We start from the raw sequence: 16,981 nt of genomic DNA on the forward strand, positions 1-16,981 counted from the left end.
TTTTTACAATGGAAAAGGCTGACGAGCGAAGAATTTGTCTCAATGTCTGCATTTGTATTTCTAACGTCGATCTCACATCATAACTGGTGTGATGCGACATGGGTTCACGAGTGCGACATGCGAACAAGTCAACGATCTACGGAATATCGCTCAAAAGTCAAGTTCAATTGTTTTCTTTAATTTTGGTGGTGTTATTCATTCGAAATTCCTTCTGAATGGACACGTGGTTAACAAAAAATATTATTTGAGTGTTACGAATAAACTGCGGATTTCGTGCGTTCATGAGAAAACTAAGTAGAGCAAATGTAAAATAGAGAAACCATTTAAAGAATGTAGAATTACTATTGTATTATTTTCGATTCGTTAAAATCGTTCGGAAAAGAAACATGTATGTATACTGGGTGTCCCAAAAATGTCTCGTAATCCAGAAATGGAGGGTCCCTGAGGCCATTTAAAGTAACTTTTTCCTTAGCGAAAATGCAATCCGCGGCTTCGTTTACGAGTTATTAACGAAAAACAGTGACCAATGAGAGGCGAGATCAGCTGGCGCGTGACGGCCAAGCCAATGAGCGGAACTGGGCATCGTGCGTTCGTTGGCTGGACCGTTTTTATTAGACAATGGCTAAAAAATCATTGAAACGAAAAAAAGAATTAAAAAATAATATTTTTTTAATGAATCATGTGGCTTGTATACGTGCTGAAAGTTTCATTGAAATTGCTTTACACATTATCGAGCTACAGCGACTAAAAATATGTCAAAATTACCTGTTTTTCGTTGAAATCCGTAAAGAACTGCGATTTTCACGATATTTAATCGTTCGTAATTTATAACAACATCAAGCAATTTCGATGAAATTTTCAGTATGCATACAAATTACCGAGATCAACGAAACTCATTTTGCAAATTTTCGTCGGATCAAAAAACTTGGAAAAACATAACCTTTTAGTCCCCATTTTCAATCGAATCGATCGTAATATTTTTTAAAACAATTTTTTAACCGTTGTCTAATAAACCGATACCTCTACTATCTCCCCCGAGAAATTTAAATCTTTCTGCTCACTTATAAAAAGCTTATTTCGTTTCAAAAGCCTGTACGAATACTTCGTACACCGACTGTATGCAATGATATTTAATAATGCTCTAGCTGGCGGCGAAGCGAATTCAACGACCCGCTGTACCGTAACCTTAAACCTTGAAATAACGCTGAAAATAATTTCGGTCACAGAAAACGGGTTCCCGGCCGAGCGTGCGGCGGATCGTCGAAAAGAAACATCTCGTTGCTCGGAGTTTATACAAGTTTGCGTGACAAAGTAAATAAAAAGAAAAAGAAAAAAAATAGAAAAAATGGAACACCGGTACGCAAGCCGTTCGCGAAACCGTGACGCGCGCGGTATTGAAAAGCACGCTTGTCAAATCAATCCGATGTGTAACCGGTGCCGCGGCGGCGCAACGGTTGCATTATTGACAAAAATCCGTTACAGAATAGCTGTTCGTCGGGGGTAAACAAATATTAAATTGGCAATTACCCGGCGACGAAATCGCCGTGCATCCGAATCGGTTCGTTATTTTCGACGCGCGGGGGGCACGGGGAAACCGAGGATCGATAAAGGTCTCGTCGAATTATTCATACGCGTGCTATTCTGCCAATTAAAGGTCGATAATTGGCTAGGCGGCTTTTTCGTTTCATTGATCTAACGTTCTCATAATAAAATCGAATGGGATCCGTTTTACAGAGACGGCGGGTAATGCCGACGAGAAAGAGAGAAAGAGCGAGAGAGAGCGAGGGCAAAGCCGACGAGAGAGCGAGAGAGAGAAAAAGCGAGAGAGAGAGAGAGAAAGAGCGAGTGAGAGAGAGGGGGAGAGAGCGAGAGAGAGAGAAAGAGCGAGTGAGAGAGAGGGGAGAGAGCGAGAGAGAGAAAGAGCGAGTGAGAGAGAGGAGGAGAGAGCGAGAGAGAGAAAGAGCGAGTGAGAGAGAGGGGGAGAGAGCGAGAGAGAGAGAGATAGGGTGGAGATATGAGGAGAGGCCGAGCGGGGAAGTCGAGTCACGGGGATAAAGGGAGGGAAAAGAGGCGCTCCGACCCCATCCTGCTTGTTCCGACGATAATGGAAAAGAAACAGGGTTGGAAACGGTCGATGGTCTGTTGGAACGGGGCCAAAGTCCACCGTAACCCGTCGACGAATACTTCTTTCTTCGTTTCTTCGAACTTCCTCCCGTACCCGGCTAGCTTTTTCGTATTTTTCCAGTCATGCGAGCCGCTACTGTGGCAACGGTCGGCAATGGCAACGTAGTAGTTGCCAGTCATCGCATGGGGAAACTTTTCCGCGGAAAGTCCGCGAACAGGAAGCGGTCCGTTTTCAACCGTGTTCCCTGCGGTTAATTCAGCCTTTGCCAACGATGTATTTTATTATTGTACCGACGAGCCAACGAACGAACCAACCGGCAAACCAACCAACCAACGAACGAACGAACGAACGAACGAACGAACGAACGACTCATTCTAGACGGAAATAGCGAGGGTCCACGAAACGCAATGAAATTCGGCGAAACGAGGCCGTTGCCGAACGCGATCGTTAACCACGCGCGAAAAGAACCCGCGCGTCTCGTCGATCGACCTCTCGCCGGCTCGGCATGCACTCGCGGACAACTGTATAACCAGGCGGCTCGCTATAAATCAAAGCTATTCGGCGGTTCGCCGGTTATCGCGGAACGACCGCAAACGAATTGCGCGGGGCTTGACGGCCGCGCGATCTGTTGTAATAAGGTATAATGCGGCGCGATTATTGTCCGATAATTGCACGCAATCCGTTTAGACAAAGTGGGCGTCGATCGGTTGATTTTACACGGTCGAAATGGCTGCGCGCGCGCGCGTCCGTTTTTCGCCTCCGTCGACCGTTATCGGACGATACGATGAATTAGAGTTCGCGCGACACACCGTTGCCCGATAAGGAGAATCAGGAACGACCGATCCCGGCGATGGAAGCGGATCTCGGGAATGAAATCTCTTTGTTTCGTAGCTGTTCCAGTGATGGCCGTCGAGAACCGAACCGGAGAGAAGTGAAACGCGGCGAAACGCGTAGGGGATGATGGTAGAGCTTGGCTCTTCGGGAAACGGTGCTACGCTTGTAGACTTGTAACTTGTAACGTTCCGATTTAATGGTGCGCGGTGACTTGATAACAGATAACGGGGCATTGGAAGATTTATGAACGTCTCGTGATGCGGATAATGTCTCACCTATTCGCCTCGGTGGCGGCCGACTTCGCTACGGCTGAATTATTCGCGGGACGGAAATTAAGGCTGGGGGGAGAGGGGGAGGGCGACTGTCTTTTAATCTCCGCCAAACGTTTCCTTCGTTTCGTGCCGCCGCGCCGCCGCCGCCACCCCTACAATTCTCACCCCTTTGCCGAATAGAGGATTGATACCGTCAGGAAATTCAATGATACATCGGCACCACGCACGCACGAATCGCGGAAGTTCTTTTTCCAGAGGATCTACGAGCTGCAACCTTCCTCGAAAGCATTACTGTCCAGATAAGTTGAATAACAAGCCGAATATACGGGCCGTCTCGGTCGAACCGATTCCGACCATAGGCCATAACGTCCATAACTGTTTTAACCGAAATGAGAAACAATTGAAGTATAATCGTTAAATTTTTACTTACAACGACCACGGTTTGTAATCAATGATTATGAACGACCAGAATTTTGTTGGTTACCAGTAACCGTTATGAATGACGCAAATAGTTTTGGTTACGAATAACCAAATAAATTGGTTTTCGTTACAAGTAACGATTATCGATGACGAGAATGTCGTTTCGTTACCGACAGTCATTATAATTGACGAAAACGGTATTTCGTTACGAATAACCATTATCGATGGCCTGGTAGGTCGGTCGAAATGACCGATTCCAGATCTTGTCTGTTTTAAATTTTGAAGTTACGAAGACCGCTTTGTAGGAAGCGATTATTCAACGGATCTCTTGATTGAGCCGTCATACATACATTGCAATAGAAATGTCGGAAAGTTTACATAAATTCAGTTTTGTCGTCCTTATAAAGCAAAACGTGTTATATACGTGTCTACGATTAGAGCTAAAAACTGTAATAAAGCTAATATAATACTAGATTTACGGAGCACAAAAAACAGCTGTTTTATATTAGTTTATAAAAGTAACAATAAAACATTTATTCTGATTTTTAACAAGTGTTATTGTAACATTTGCCGTGAGTAACATATAAATTGAATAAATAACTCGTAAATGTATCTTCACGAATACTCGTAAATGAAAAAAATTGTCAACCCGTAACTTTCACGGGTTCCGTAAATCTAGTGTTAAATTCGAAACTACGTTTTATTTTCCATCGAGCTTCTACCAGAGAGTGAGAAAGAATCGATTAACGTGTATATTCTTTCTACCACCGAGTGAAAAGAAGTATAAAAATAAAACTGATTCTCTTCTGATTTTTGGAACGATACAGGTAGATAAAAATATGTGTTTGCCCGTTAAGATGTTAATCGCGTGAAGGACGCGAAAACGAAGCGCGATCGAGCGTTTTCATCGAAACTTTTGAACAGGAAGCTTTTTAATTTTGGTATTCGGGCTCGTTCGATTCCGGTCGAGGCGAAACGCAAATTTGCCTATGTTACGGTTCACTCGGCGCGATTGATCATCGTTTTATCGACAGCATTTGTGAAATTGTGTCTATCGCGGAAAATCTCGCGGATCTATTATTATCAAGTTCTGCTGCACGTCAATAGCGTCGCGACTTATTTTCTATAGAGACAACCTTAACATTATACACAGAACACGAACACATGGCTGAACGGTGTTGTACAACAAGCAAGCACACAGAAGTCTAATGCAAATTCTGATAAACATTCCACGTGTGAGTGTGCTGGGATCGTTTGTGGTGAGCTAGAACGTGGCAATAGTAACGAATGTATAAATTAACACTTTGACTGTCACTTTGCAAACTTTCATGAAATTAAAGTATTTTATTAAACGAAATTGAAAAGTCAAGTTGCATCAGATCAATTACAATTCCACGTTCTTACGCGGAACCTAACAAAATTAGACGGATGCAATATATCGGCGTAGAAAATTAATTTTCCAATCTGAGCATATACAGTCAACATTCGTACATTGAATTTCAGATTGTTGACAGATTGTTGTTATTTAAACTGTCATAATTTCGTAAAAAAGGGTCACGCCATAATAAATCTAAACTTATTTTAAAAGTCTCTACATTCGCAATTCGTCGATCAGTTATAAATTGAAACGTCTCCAGAACCACTGAAAATTTGTTTTCACGAATAAATTGACCACGGATTTGAAGATCGAAGCTTTCCCTTTACAATGACCTCTCAAAACTCGGTGTACGACTCGTATTAGTCGTTTTACGAAGCAGAAACGAGGAACAGGTTCGGTCGTGCAGAGCCCTCGCGCACCTTGCATTACTGTAAAGTGGGCAGTACACCTCCCGCTCGAAGCTCGATAGAGTGACTAAAAAAAAATCGTACATCAAAGTTTAAGGGGTCACTGTAAAGGGGAGCCATCAGTCTTGAAATCTATGTTGGGTTCAGTCGTGACAAAAGTTTTCCAGCGTATTTAGAGACGTTTCGATCGGTAACATTTCCCAGAAAGTGCATGTTTCCAATTTCCCACCTGTTACATTATGCAAAACATGTTGCAGGAAAATGAACGCTACATAGCACAAGTAGAAGCTATAAGCATTGAAACGAGTTCAGTTTCGTTGTTGTAAGATCCGCTTTCAGGTAATTATAACAGCTCAAACATCGGCAATTTGTAAAAAATCTGAAATTCAGTGTACGAATACTTTTTAAGCTGACTGTAGTTCTGTCACTAATACATGGATAACGCAGCAATCAAAGTGTTAACGAACGATAAAACAATTGCCTTGCGATGCATTTTTCAGCGCCTACTTAGCGTGCCGACGTTTCGGCAACGATCGTGGATCCCCAACAATGTGCAAATGTTGCTTCGTGTAAGCAGCAATTTACAGCGGAACGATGCTGTAACGGGTCAGCCGAAAAAATAGCGATCGAACCATTAACTTCGTTGAAATCAATCGGAATTTTTAACAGCAACGTTGAAAGTAACACTAACTTGGAACAAACTCTATTTAGCCGAAAAAAGCCGATCGCGTATACTTCTATTAGCAAGAAAGAAGATCGTTTATTTCGCCACAGTGGAATTCTAAAGTTCCAATGAAAGTTTTATAAAGTATGGCTCGGGTTTCGAAGCGATACGACGCACAGCGGTCGATTTTCTTAGAAAATGACACCAAAATGGAGATAGAATTGTTTGTAAATGGAAAATTGTTTTGTAGTTTGATTTATTATTGTCTAATACGTATAATTAATAGGTTTTGTACGTTTACGTTTATTGATAACGGAACAAATTAAAATAATTCAAAATTATACAAATTTTTATAATCATACTTCTCTTCTATCAAGATGTGCATGCTCCTAATTGTTTAAAAACTGAAAATGTGGTTTCACAAAGTATTACTGCGAATTTTTATGTAAAATAAAAACTGTCTGCAGCAATTATACTATATATAGAATACATTCTTTAATCAGTTTAGTATATTAAAAATAATACATTGACATTTTCAAATTCTTCTATCCTTTCTACTATTTTAAATTGCCATAAATGCATAAAATTCGCAATGACCTTTTTGGAATCTGTTAAAAATCGCAGTGAATTTTTTTAGTTCTATTTTCTGAAAGCTATAAACAATAAGCCCAAAACAAGCTTAATGAGTTTATCAAGAAAGAGAAATGTAGAAACTTGACAGAAACGATACGCGCATTTTCGAAAATAAATAATGTACGCTTCATTTTGTTAGCTATCGATAAAGCAGGTTTTCAAGTAACAATGATTTTCCACGAATTTTCAGAAGGAATCGAGCGCTGTGCGACGCGACGCGGTACATCCGGTTTTGATCAGGATTATCGAACCGAGCCGAACTAAAGGGTCTGCTGCGCGTCGTAGGATCTGGAACCAGCGGTTTTTGGTCCGCTGGGTCAGAATTAATTAGACTCAATTCTTGTCGATTGCTCCTCGCCAGATTTCATCGGATCGCTCGACGAGTAGTTGCTCGACGAGCATCACTTTCACGAAATTCCAACGAATGAGAAAAATTCGTTCCGATCTCGGACATGCAGATTGCGATACGAACATTTTCGAATAGAAAAGTCGTTAATAATTACGGTGCAGTGAAAACAGTTTACACAACTATAAAAACAGATAGAGCAGCGGAGCCTGTCACAGTGGGCCGAGCAATTGTTCCGTCTCTGGTTTATTTTCGGGCATGATTATATTTATCGAATAAGATATGTTAAATCAGTTTATTCGAATACGAACAAAATAAAGGAATGAAAAAGTGTAACACGTCTTATTCGGTATATATGAATAATGAAGTTAATTATACCAAAAGCTGATTATTCGAAAATAAATATCATAAAAGAATTAACAAAAAGTTTAAACGCATCTTATTCGATAACGATAAAGTCGATTATGCCGGTAAACAAACCAAAGGCGCATCAACTGGTCAGCCGACAGTAACCGGTCCGTCCTCGCTACCCTATCGGAAGTGAACTCGAGGATCGTCGAAAGCAACAACGAAGCAGAAGATAAAAGCGATGCTGTCAATGGAAAACCTAATCGCGATGCTGTGAAATTCGCAGCCGTCGATTCGATTTAAATATTATCTCATTCCACGTCGAGTCTCGCGAGACATTAATTTAACGCTTGATTCTGGCGAGAGGAATAAAGAACCCCTTTGTCGGGCTTGAAAATCTATGGGACGGCCGTCGTTGGCCATTTTGTACGTTGCGTGCGCGTCCACGGAACGCGCGCAGCAGCGATATTTTACACGGCGCGCTACGACTTTCTCACGACTGTAATTTCCGTTCGGAGGACACGGGAAATAATAAATTTTACGATCGACCGTCGAGGTAATATTCAGATTACCGTAATGCAAATTCGAAAAACGATCGAACGCAAAGGTGGACCCCGCGGCGCGGCGGCGAGACCCGACGGCAATTTACATTACGGAGGAAATTTATGATTTTCAAATCGGATTAACTGCTCAGACATTCGTTTGCTTGGTTTGTTGGTACGCTTCCATTTGCATTAACCGAGCGAAATACAACGGATTCGCGATCAAAGTAAACGGAGGATCCGCTCTTTGCGCTTTAGATTACAGGGGGCTCGCTGATCAATTTATTCCGTACCATTTATTCCGAAACGGTCCGCGCCTATATTCCCGGTATTCCATCGTCGATTGGTTTATTAAAACTCTAATCGAATTCGTTACACGGCCGCGATATTTACGAGGCTTAGCCCCGCGGACCGTGTGCCACGTTACTTCTGCCCGCGTTTTATCGTCGAGATAATATTTAAATCTCGGTTGTAAGCGCGCGCGGCATCGATTGCGTTCCGACGTTATTATCGAAGAATGGGATTAACCGTTCTCGGTACACTGACGCGAAGTTGTTCGTAACGTTCATTGAGTTTCAACCGTGTTCCCGTTAAATTGATCCCGCGCTAAATTAATTAGCCGGCGCTTTGATAAATTAATAAGCGGGGCACACTGTAAAAGCGCTGTATACCGTTTTCCACGGGCGCCGCTGATCGCGCCGAATTACGCACGGTTTATGACTTACGTGCTGACTACGAACGCGTTGATGCATCCTTCCATTCATTGGCTCGACCCGTACGAAGGCGTAACTTACATGCTAATTCGTCGGAAATCCATTCCGCCGGTGGAAAAGCGCGTACGAGTTGATATCGACACGCGAGTCAGGTCCCGTTCACCCACGGACTTAGGAAATATAATGGGGACCGAATATAGATCGGCTGCGAGGGCATCCGCCATATTACTTTGCCCCGAGTTTCATCGCAGCAAGCAAAGCGTTGGAGTATCGACAACGGTTTTACAAGATACTTGAAATGCCTACGTGTCTTGTTAATCGCTTGTCAACAGTTAGCAATGTGTTTGGACGAGTATACTCGTCATGGAGAAGTGTCTCGTCGTGCGCAAAATGTTGTGACCGTTAGCTATTTAAATTGTAATTTTAGCAAAAACAAAAACATATTCTCAAATTTCAAGGTGTTTAGAATGTTTTGAGGCCGATCCTACACGAAGGTGTTCACGTTAGAAAAATAAGTTTAGAAAAGAATCACGATATTGGTGTTCGACGTGCAAAGAGCCATTATGTATTGTTCCTTGCTTTGTTGAATATTACTATACAGCAGCAATTTGAATTTTTAACTCTTTTGTAAGTATTTGATTTCTCCTGCGTTTTTCGTTTATGTAGTATATGTTAATGTTAAATGAATAAGTAAATACTAGTAATAAAATTGTTAATTTTATAAAATAAAACCGTCTTTTTGAGATTTGGAGATTTCTAATAATAAGCTGTTAGGTATGAATGTGTTGTTCCGTTCCTTTAAGTCGGAATCAAATTCTATTCTCTTGTCATCAATGTTTAAACATTCAAGTACATGTAAATACATAATAAACATAAAGTTTCTTTCTCTTCTAAGAAATTATTGCGACAGAAAAAGTTCTGATCATTATAATTGTAAAGAAAATGCTATGATAAGGGGTTAAAAATAGTTCCATGAAACATGTAAAGGGTTGTATAATGGCGAAAACGTAACATTTTATCCCGATCCGCTCAAACCCGAAGTACAAATATTTTTGTTAGACTACTTAGTTCCTGGCAATTCACTTTTTTTCATATGTTTATATTTAAAATAATGTTAAAAAAATTGATACACAAAATGGTAAATGAACTTGTAAAGACACATTGATGGGGAATTTATTCGATGAATTAATCCAATAAATAAGCATATTATTTATTTGTTATTGTGTAAGAGCAGCGCGATATAAAAGTGAACACGTTTTAAAAAGAAAGTTACAAATGCGTATACGACGAATATGATAGTTTCAACGTATCTTGAAAATGATACAAAATTTAAAGTATCTACAATAAACTTGTACATTTTACAAGTCGATCAACCGAATTTTTTGATCTCGTCGATCATTCTTTTTTCATTCTAAAATTGTGTAATTACGTAGTCAACGTATTCTTTTGATTAGCATTTTAATTATAATTTTAATTACATTTCTAATTAACTTGTTCTCGATAATCAAGGCAATGCATTATTCAATTTTCGATGATACTCCGATAATTTAAAAGCGCAATCAAATATTTTCTACTTTTGTTTTATCACAATTTTGCACTGTCAAAGGACAAAGTAAGATGACCGATGGTCCAAGTATATCGAACTCTGACAGAGTAAATTCGAACCGTTTACTCCCTCCCCTAAAAAGTATTAGGATACCTGCTTATTTAGTATAAATTGCAACTTTTCATTCAGTTTAGGTAATGTCTGCGGGTTTTACGGCATAATATTGTCGAAAATACATACATATTAAGTTGTAAGCTTTCTTCACTTATGCAATTAGTTTACGTATTTATTGCATTTTGTTCATTGAAAACGTATGCTGTGTTCATTTCATACTTTTCGTTCGGTAAAACTTAGTATGCGAAACATACTACAAGATTCATGGAACCAAATAGGATCAGAAATAGGAGAAAAGCTTACAAATTGAATACCGAAATTAGTCCAAGAAACAATTGAAATACGCGGTGGTTACATCAGTGAGAAGAAAATTTAATTTTCTTTTATAAAATTAACGTTACTTTTATTATTATGTAATATATATTTTATTACATATAGTTAATGTTATAATATAATAACTATAAGTTTACTATAAGTTTACTATAATTAACTTTGAAATAAATGTAAGAAATTACAACAATTTCCTATATATATATATACTATATAGTATAGTTTACTATAATTAACTTTGAAATAAATGTAAGAAATTACAACAATTTCCTATCGGGTTTTCAAATCAATAAGTATCCTAATACTTTTGGAGAGTAGTGTAAGTACAGTATTCTCTCGATATTACGTAGAAGCGATAACCTCGATATGTAGGTGCAACGACAAGACTCGAGACAGTCGAAAGATAAAACTCCCAATAACAAAAATGATGCGAGCGGCTATTCGAATGCGCGTATCGCTCGTACTTAGAATTCGAACTAACATTGCAAGTACTTTTTTGAACCTTCGGATAATCATTTTCAACATCGAAACAAATTTATAGGATGAAGCGTGGCAAGTGCAGACTGATTTTGGTAAAGTTGGACATAAAACGTGCGTATGTGTTTAATCCCCGACAGAAATACAATAGTTATCATTGCCTATGTACAAGACATTGTTAAACTGTTATTATTCGAAGTATATTTACATCGACGTTATTTTTTCTTTTAAACTGATACGATAGAACATTGTTCGCCGCGTCAATTACTCTGCACTTTTTCCCAGAACGGAGCAAGAACATAGTATTGGGATAAAAAAAATAGTATCATAACATCATAGTATAGATATATTCTTTGAAATGTTTTCTACCGCATTGGATTATACAATTCCGTTATCAAACGTCCTTCAAAAACTGATTAAAGTATTATAAAGTAATTATAAAGGAAGAATTGCATGTTTCACCGCGATGTCTGTGTTTTGGTACAGTTTGTCTGAGTAATATATGTCAACATTTAAGGAGCTGTATCTACACACTAAAATGATTAAAAAGTATCGTATGGACAAATGTCCTACGTACCTTACTTTCCGAGTTATAAATGATTAAAATTGGCAAGACCATACGTGAAATGCATGTCGGTCATGTGTCAGCAAAAGTGTATGAATTCATTTCGTCGCTTACAGAACTGTATCGAACTCGCGAGAATAACACATCTTTCCCAATACATCGCGACGGATATTGTTTGTAAACATTAGATAAGAGCAAGATGCACAGTCTGGTTCTCACAAGAGATCAGTCGTTTCGGCAGAAGAGCAAAGAGGGTATTCCGCTCCCACCGCCTGACCTGCACGCCCGTAGTCCCCACTTTTCTATGACCTCACCAAACTCACTCTTATTGGTAAACGAGAAGACCAACAAGCTAATCGACGCGAGGAGCAAGGGGGAGCGGCCGCTGCTTGCTTCACTTAGTCTCTTGTTCAGCGCGTAACTTAGTCAATAATAAAAAAAGGTTTGGAATAAAAAGGCTAGGTGGAGCGGACAACCGATTCCCTTTGTCTCTTGCTCTTTGTATCATTTAGTTTATGCGTAGTGTTTCATTTCAATATTATTTATATATTGGGTTGGCAACTAAGTAATTGCCGATTTCAGTTATAGATGTCTCTCACTCTCATTTTTATGATGTCCGTAAATGTTATAGTATGTTATTATTATTATTATATATTATTATTATGTTATTTTTTATTATCCGTGAATGTTAGCAACTGGACAAATTGAATGCAGCGGTCAAGGAAAAGCGACCAGAATTGGTCAATCGTAAAGGTGTCATTTTCCAGCAGGACAATGCTAGGCCGCACACGTCTTTGTCCACTCGGCAAAAATTGATGGATATTGGTTGGGAATTGATGTTACACCCACTATATAGCTCTGATCTCGCGCCATCGGATTACCACTTATTTCGATCCCTGGACAAACTCCCTTCGCGGTAAAACTTTTAATGACGATGACGCTGTAAAATCTCACTTAACTCAGTTTTTGGCCGAAAAGGATCAGACTTTCTACGAGCGTGGAATTTTCAAGTTGTCAGAGAGATGGCAAAAAGGTCATCGAACAAAATGGAAAATACATTACAGATTAAACTTCATTCTAAGTAAAAAGAAATTTTTTATTTCATTGAACAAATCGGCAATTACTTAGTTGCCAACCCAATATATTTATATCATTTCAATACTTCAATAATACGTTGCAAGCCTGCGGACATGAGAGTAATACTGTACGAGCAAAACATGATTATTTTCTCACTAATACTTCATAAATATTGAACACAAATTTAAGACGTGTATGATAGCCGTTTAAAAATATCATACATGATACAACATAAATATAGAAAATACGTGTATAGTACAGCATGTTTGCTGCATAATACAGCGAGAAGTTAATCAATATGGTAATTAGTAATTGGTAATTACAAATAATCATGTGTTCATCAGAAGAATCTGAAGTTAATGCTTTAGGGGTAAGTCAACGCTCTTGCATCTTGTAATCGTTGCGTCTGTTTCACTTTGTCTCGATTGTTCTACGCCTCCTGTACTTGTCGAGCGTCTCTCGTGGTCGCGTAAATAATACGCACGTACACCTACACAAAGCACAAACACTCGCGTGCTTCTAACCAAAAATAGCGATCACGAGGGAGCGAAACGTGACAGGAGTCAGGGGGCGTTGTTTGTTTTTAATCGGTCGAACTCGAGTCCCTTGTTACCTGGAAATTTAGTATGACAGCTAATTTGGGGCCGATAGCAAGGGATTATTTTTGTCAATAAGAGAAACGCGTTTACTCTACTTCTGCGAGAATGTTAACATGGGTGGGTTGGTGAGAATCGATCCTACACTTTTCTCAGCTGCCTTCTTCTGAGCACCGTACAGTGACTCTCATTTAATATTCGGACACTTTTTAAAACGAAATAACTTCTTTAGAACTGGTCTAAATGGCTTGACATATAGTAGATAGACATATATACATATAGATATGTCATATATATGTCATATAGTAGATAGACATATATACATATAGATATGTCATATATATGTCATATAGTAGATAGACACATATACATATAGATATGTCATATATATGTCATGTAGTAGATAGACATATATACATATAGATATGTCATATATATGTCATATATACATATAGATATGTCATATAGTAGATAGACATATATACATATAGATATGTCATATATATGTCATATAGTAGATAGACATATATACATATAGATATGTCATATATATGTCATATAGTAGATAGACATATATACATATAGATATGTCATATATATGTCATATAGTAGATAGACATATATACATATAGATATGTCATATATATGTCATATAGTAGATAGACATATATACATATAGATATGTCATATATATGTCATATAGTAGATAGACATATATACATATAGATATGTCATATATATGTCATATAGTAGATAGACATATATACATATAGATATGTCATATATATGTCATATAGTAGATAGACATATATACATATAGATATGTCATATATATGTCATATAGTAGATAGACATATAGTAGACAATGACTAAATTACTTTTGCTATTACTTGGAACATTGCTAAATATTTTCTTATTTCACTTATAACTCGAAAAGTAAGGTCCGTAGGACACTTGTCCATAGGATATTTTTTAATCATTTCAGTGTGTAGATACAGCTTCTCAAGTGTTGATATATATTTCTGAGACACCCTGTATGTGGAATTCTACAAAACAGGGCTTCACGAAAGTATTCGAACAACATTTAAGGCGCGCGGGAGTACTTTTGAAAAATTTGTTGAAAGTCTGAACAAATTCTTGCTGAAATTGCAATTGATTGAAATGACAAAAAATTCACGTTTTTCAACTTTCTTTGTCTGGGCCAGTAACGAAAATTTAAAAAATGCGTTTTGTAAATCTCGTTGATTTGTATGCATGTTAAAAATTCGATCGAAATCAGTCGAGCTTTCGTTGTGAGCTTGTTGAAATCAGTTGAAATTTTTTTTATGAGCTTCAAGCTCATTAGAATTAAAAATTTCGAAAGCCACAGTTTTTCACGATTTTCTGATAGTTTCAACTGATATCTGTAAGAAATCTGAAAATTTTCACGTCTTTCGACACTCGATGCTCTCTTGCAAATGTTCAATTTTTAACATAAATATAAGTTACTGAGACCAACGAAACGCATTATTTAAATTTTCGTTATAGTTTCTAATAAAAAAAGTTAAAGAACGTAAATGCTATATTTTTTTTGTCAGTCCAAGAAGTTGCAATTTGTGAAAAGAAATTTTTAGACATTGTAAATCCTAACATCTCGCAACAAATAAAATTTAGTTGGTCCAATTTCAAGAATGTTATTCTCCTTTTAAAATGTGTTCGAATACTTTCTCGAGCCACTGTAAGTACTACAATGTGATTTATGTAACAATAAATATAACTGCTTAATGCACTTGCTCCGTTTTCGCACTTACTGCACTCCACCTTCAGATAATGTCACCGTAAAATGATTACATAGCAAGTATACTTAACCCTCCGACCACTGAATCGCGGTCTCCTCCGCTGGAGTCATTTCTGGCTCACAATGATATTCTACTAATGCATATTTGCGGTTCTCCCCACTCTAGTTCGCCGTGACTCCGCCACGGAAGACGGAGGGTTAATGAAACTTTACCCTTTTCGGAGCGGTAATCGAAACTCATGAAAAGAAACTTGCTCACAGAAATTGATTCGGATTCGTAATAATTAGGTGGTTTAAACTTTTCGCCGCGTGTGTTTTTAACATACAGCGATATAATTTAGCGAAGGCGTTCCAAGGAACATTTAGTAAACGACAAGCATTTCGTCTTTTACACAGTGAAAACCGAAAAGTGAGACGAGTTCTTATTTTACGCATTTTCTGCTGCACAAATTCCGCAAAAGAAATTATCGCCACTACGCGTATAAAATGATTTGATTGATTTCGTAAAGGAAATTTTCATCTGGAATATCAACCACGTTCTGAACGTTCAACTGGATTAGACGAGGACACAATTTGTAAAACGCGGAATTGATCGATTGAAAAATGTGTGAAACTTTGAATATCTCAAAATCATCTTTCTACAGATATTTCAAGAAAATAGCAGGGGATTATGGCACGAATTTGTGGAACATCTTAATATATGGACGGTTCAGAAGCCAATCGGTGCAAGTCCACTTTTCCTTAAAAATGAGTTACGCAGTGCAAACACATCTTTATCGTACGATCGGTGGATAAATCAATATAGTCGATTTCTTCATAAATAAACAATGCATGGCAACACCTTGATCGTGGTATGATTAAACAAAATTGTTCAAAGGCACTTGTTTTTCCTTGTTTCTCTTTTGGTTAAATTCACTTCTATGTCATTTTGCAATAAAAATCGTGCTCAGCATTATTGGTATCATTATCGTTTAACATTGTCATTTTTTAATTGACAAAATTCTTATTTTCCTCGATTTTAAGGTGAATGGACTTACACCGATGACTTTTGAGCCGTCCGTGTGTGTATGTACATTGAACTTGATCCCATCCCTATTCCTAAGTCCGTGCGTTGACCCTCCCGCCGTTCTTCGTCGCGCGAGCAAAAACAAAGGAACGCGAAGACTCTGTTTCAATTTCCGCTCGGTCTCGCAAAAAGCGTGCGGCCGCCCGAACATCTCGAATTTTCGCGATGCGGAGGGTCGGAGGAGTTCGTCGCCAACCCCTGTTGGAACTCCGAAAGATACGGAATCACGTACGAATGGTGAAAAAAGCCGGAGGGTAAATGGGCTGCCGAGCAACGACTAAACAGCGACACAACATGGAGGACGGACTGTGTGTAGTGGTACGCAAGAGTTGCTTTTTTTCGACTCACATGGGAAGCTGACTGGAGGATGAGTTTGGGCGTTGTGTGCGTTATGGGGGTGCCTGGGGGTCGGGACGTGTTGTCTGCAGAAGCACAGAATCGTCGCCGTCACCAGGCCTGCTATGCTCAGGATCACAAAAACAAGGCCGGTCACGAACCAGATCAGATGCAGGCCCAGGATCGTTGATGTCTCGGAGTCTGAAACGGCACACGTTGCAAGGATAATTGTAATTAGAATGCGAAACAAGAAACTTCTATATATATAACACCGGTTAAAATAGAAATTTGTTCCCGCGTGTTCTTAGCCCCTTCCACTCGGATGTCGCCTCTCAGGGGACGCAACAAGACCGAACTTTGCTAGTTGGAAAATCTGGATCGATACGATTGCGTGCCAAATTCTATTCAACGCTTT

The 16,981-nt window shown here is 38.8% G+C and overlaps 1 protein-coding gene and 1 long non-coding RNA gene across 4 annotated transcripts in view; one reads left to right on the top strand and one right to left on the bottom strand.

The window, feature by feature from the left end:
- Positions 1-16,981, top strand: part of LOC117221779 (uncharacterized) — a 176,645-nt gene that overhangs the window by 28,483 nt on the left and 131,181 nt on the right. The window contains exon 3 of one of the 2 annotated variants that reach the window (XR_013033914.1): positions 12,407-12,688. The exons of the other annotated variant lie outside the window; for it this stretch is intronic. This is a non-coding gene — a long non-coding RNA (uncharacterized LOC117221779). Of the gene's footprint in view, positions 1-12,406; positions 12,689-16,981 lie in introns of those variants that run through there. 2 annotated transcript variants of the gene reach the window in all.
- LOC117221774 (uncharacterized) overlaps positions 1-16,981 on the bottom strand; it is a 196,436-nt gene that overhangs the window by 4,919 nt on the left and 174,536 nt on the right. For both annotated transcript variants that reach the window (XM_033472971.2, XM_033472972.2), the window contains exon 5: positions 16,579-16,767. In XM_033472971.2, the coding sequence (XP_033328862.1) occupies positions 16,579-16,767 (189 nt within the window). The remainder of the gene's footprint in view (positions 1-16,578; positions 16,768-16,981) is intronic.

This window comes from Megalopta genalis, chromosome 7 (genome assembly GCF_051020955.1).
Source record: "Megalopta genalis isolate 19385.01 chromosome 7, iyMegGena1_principal, whole genome shotgun sequence".
Lineage (NCBI taxonomy): Eukaryota > Metazoa > Arthropoda > Insecta > Hymenoptera > Halictidae > Megalopta > Megalopta genalis.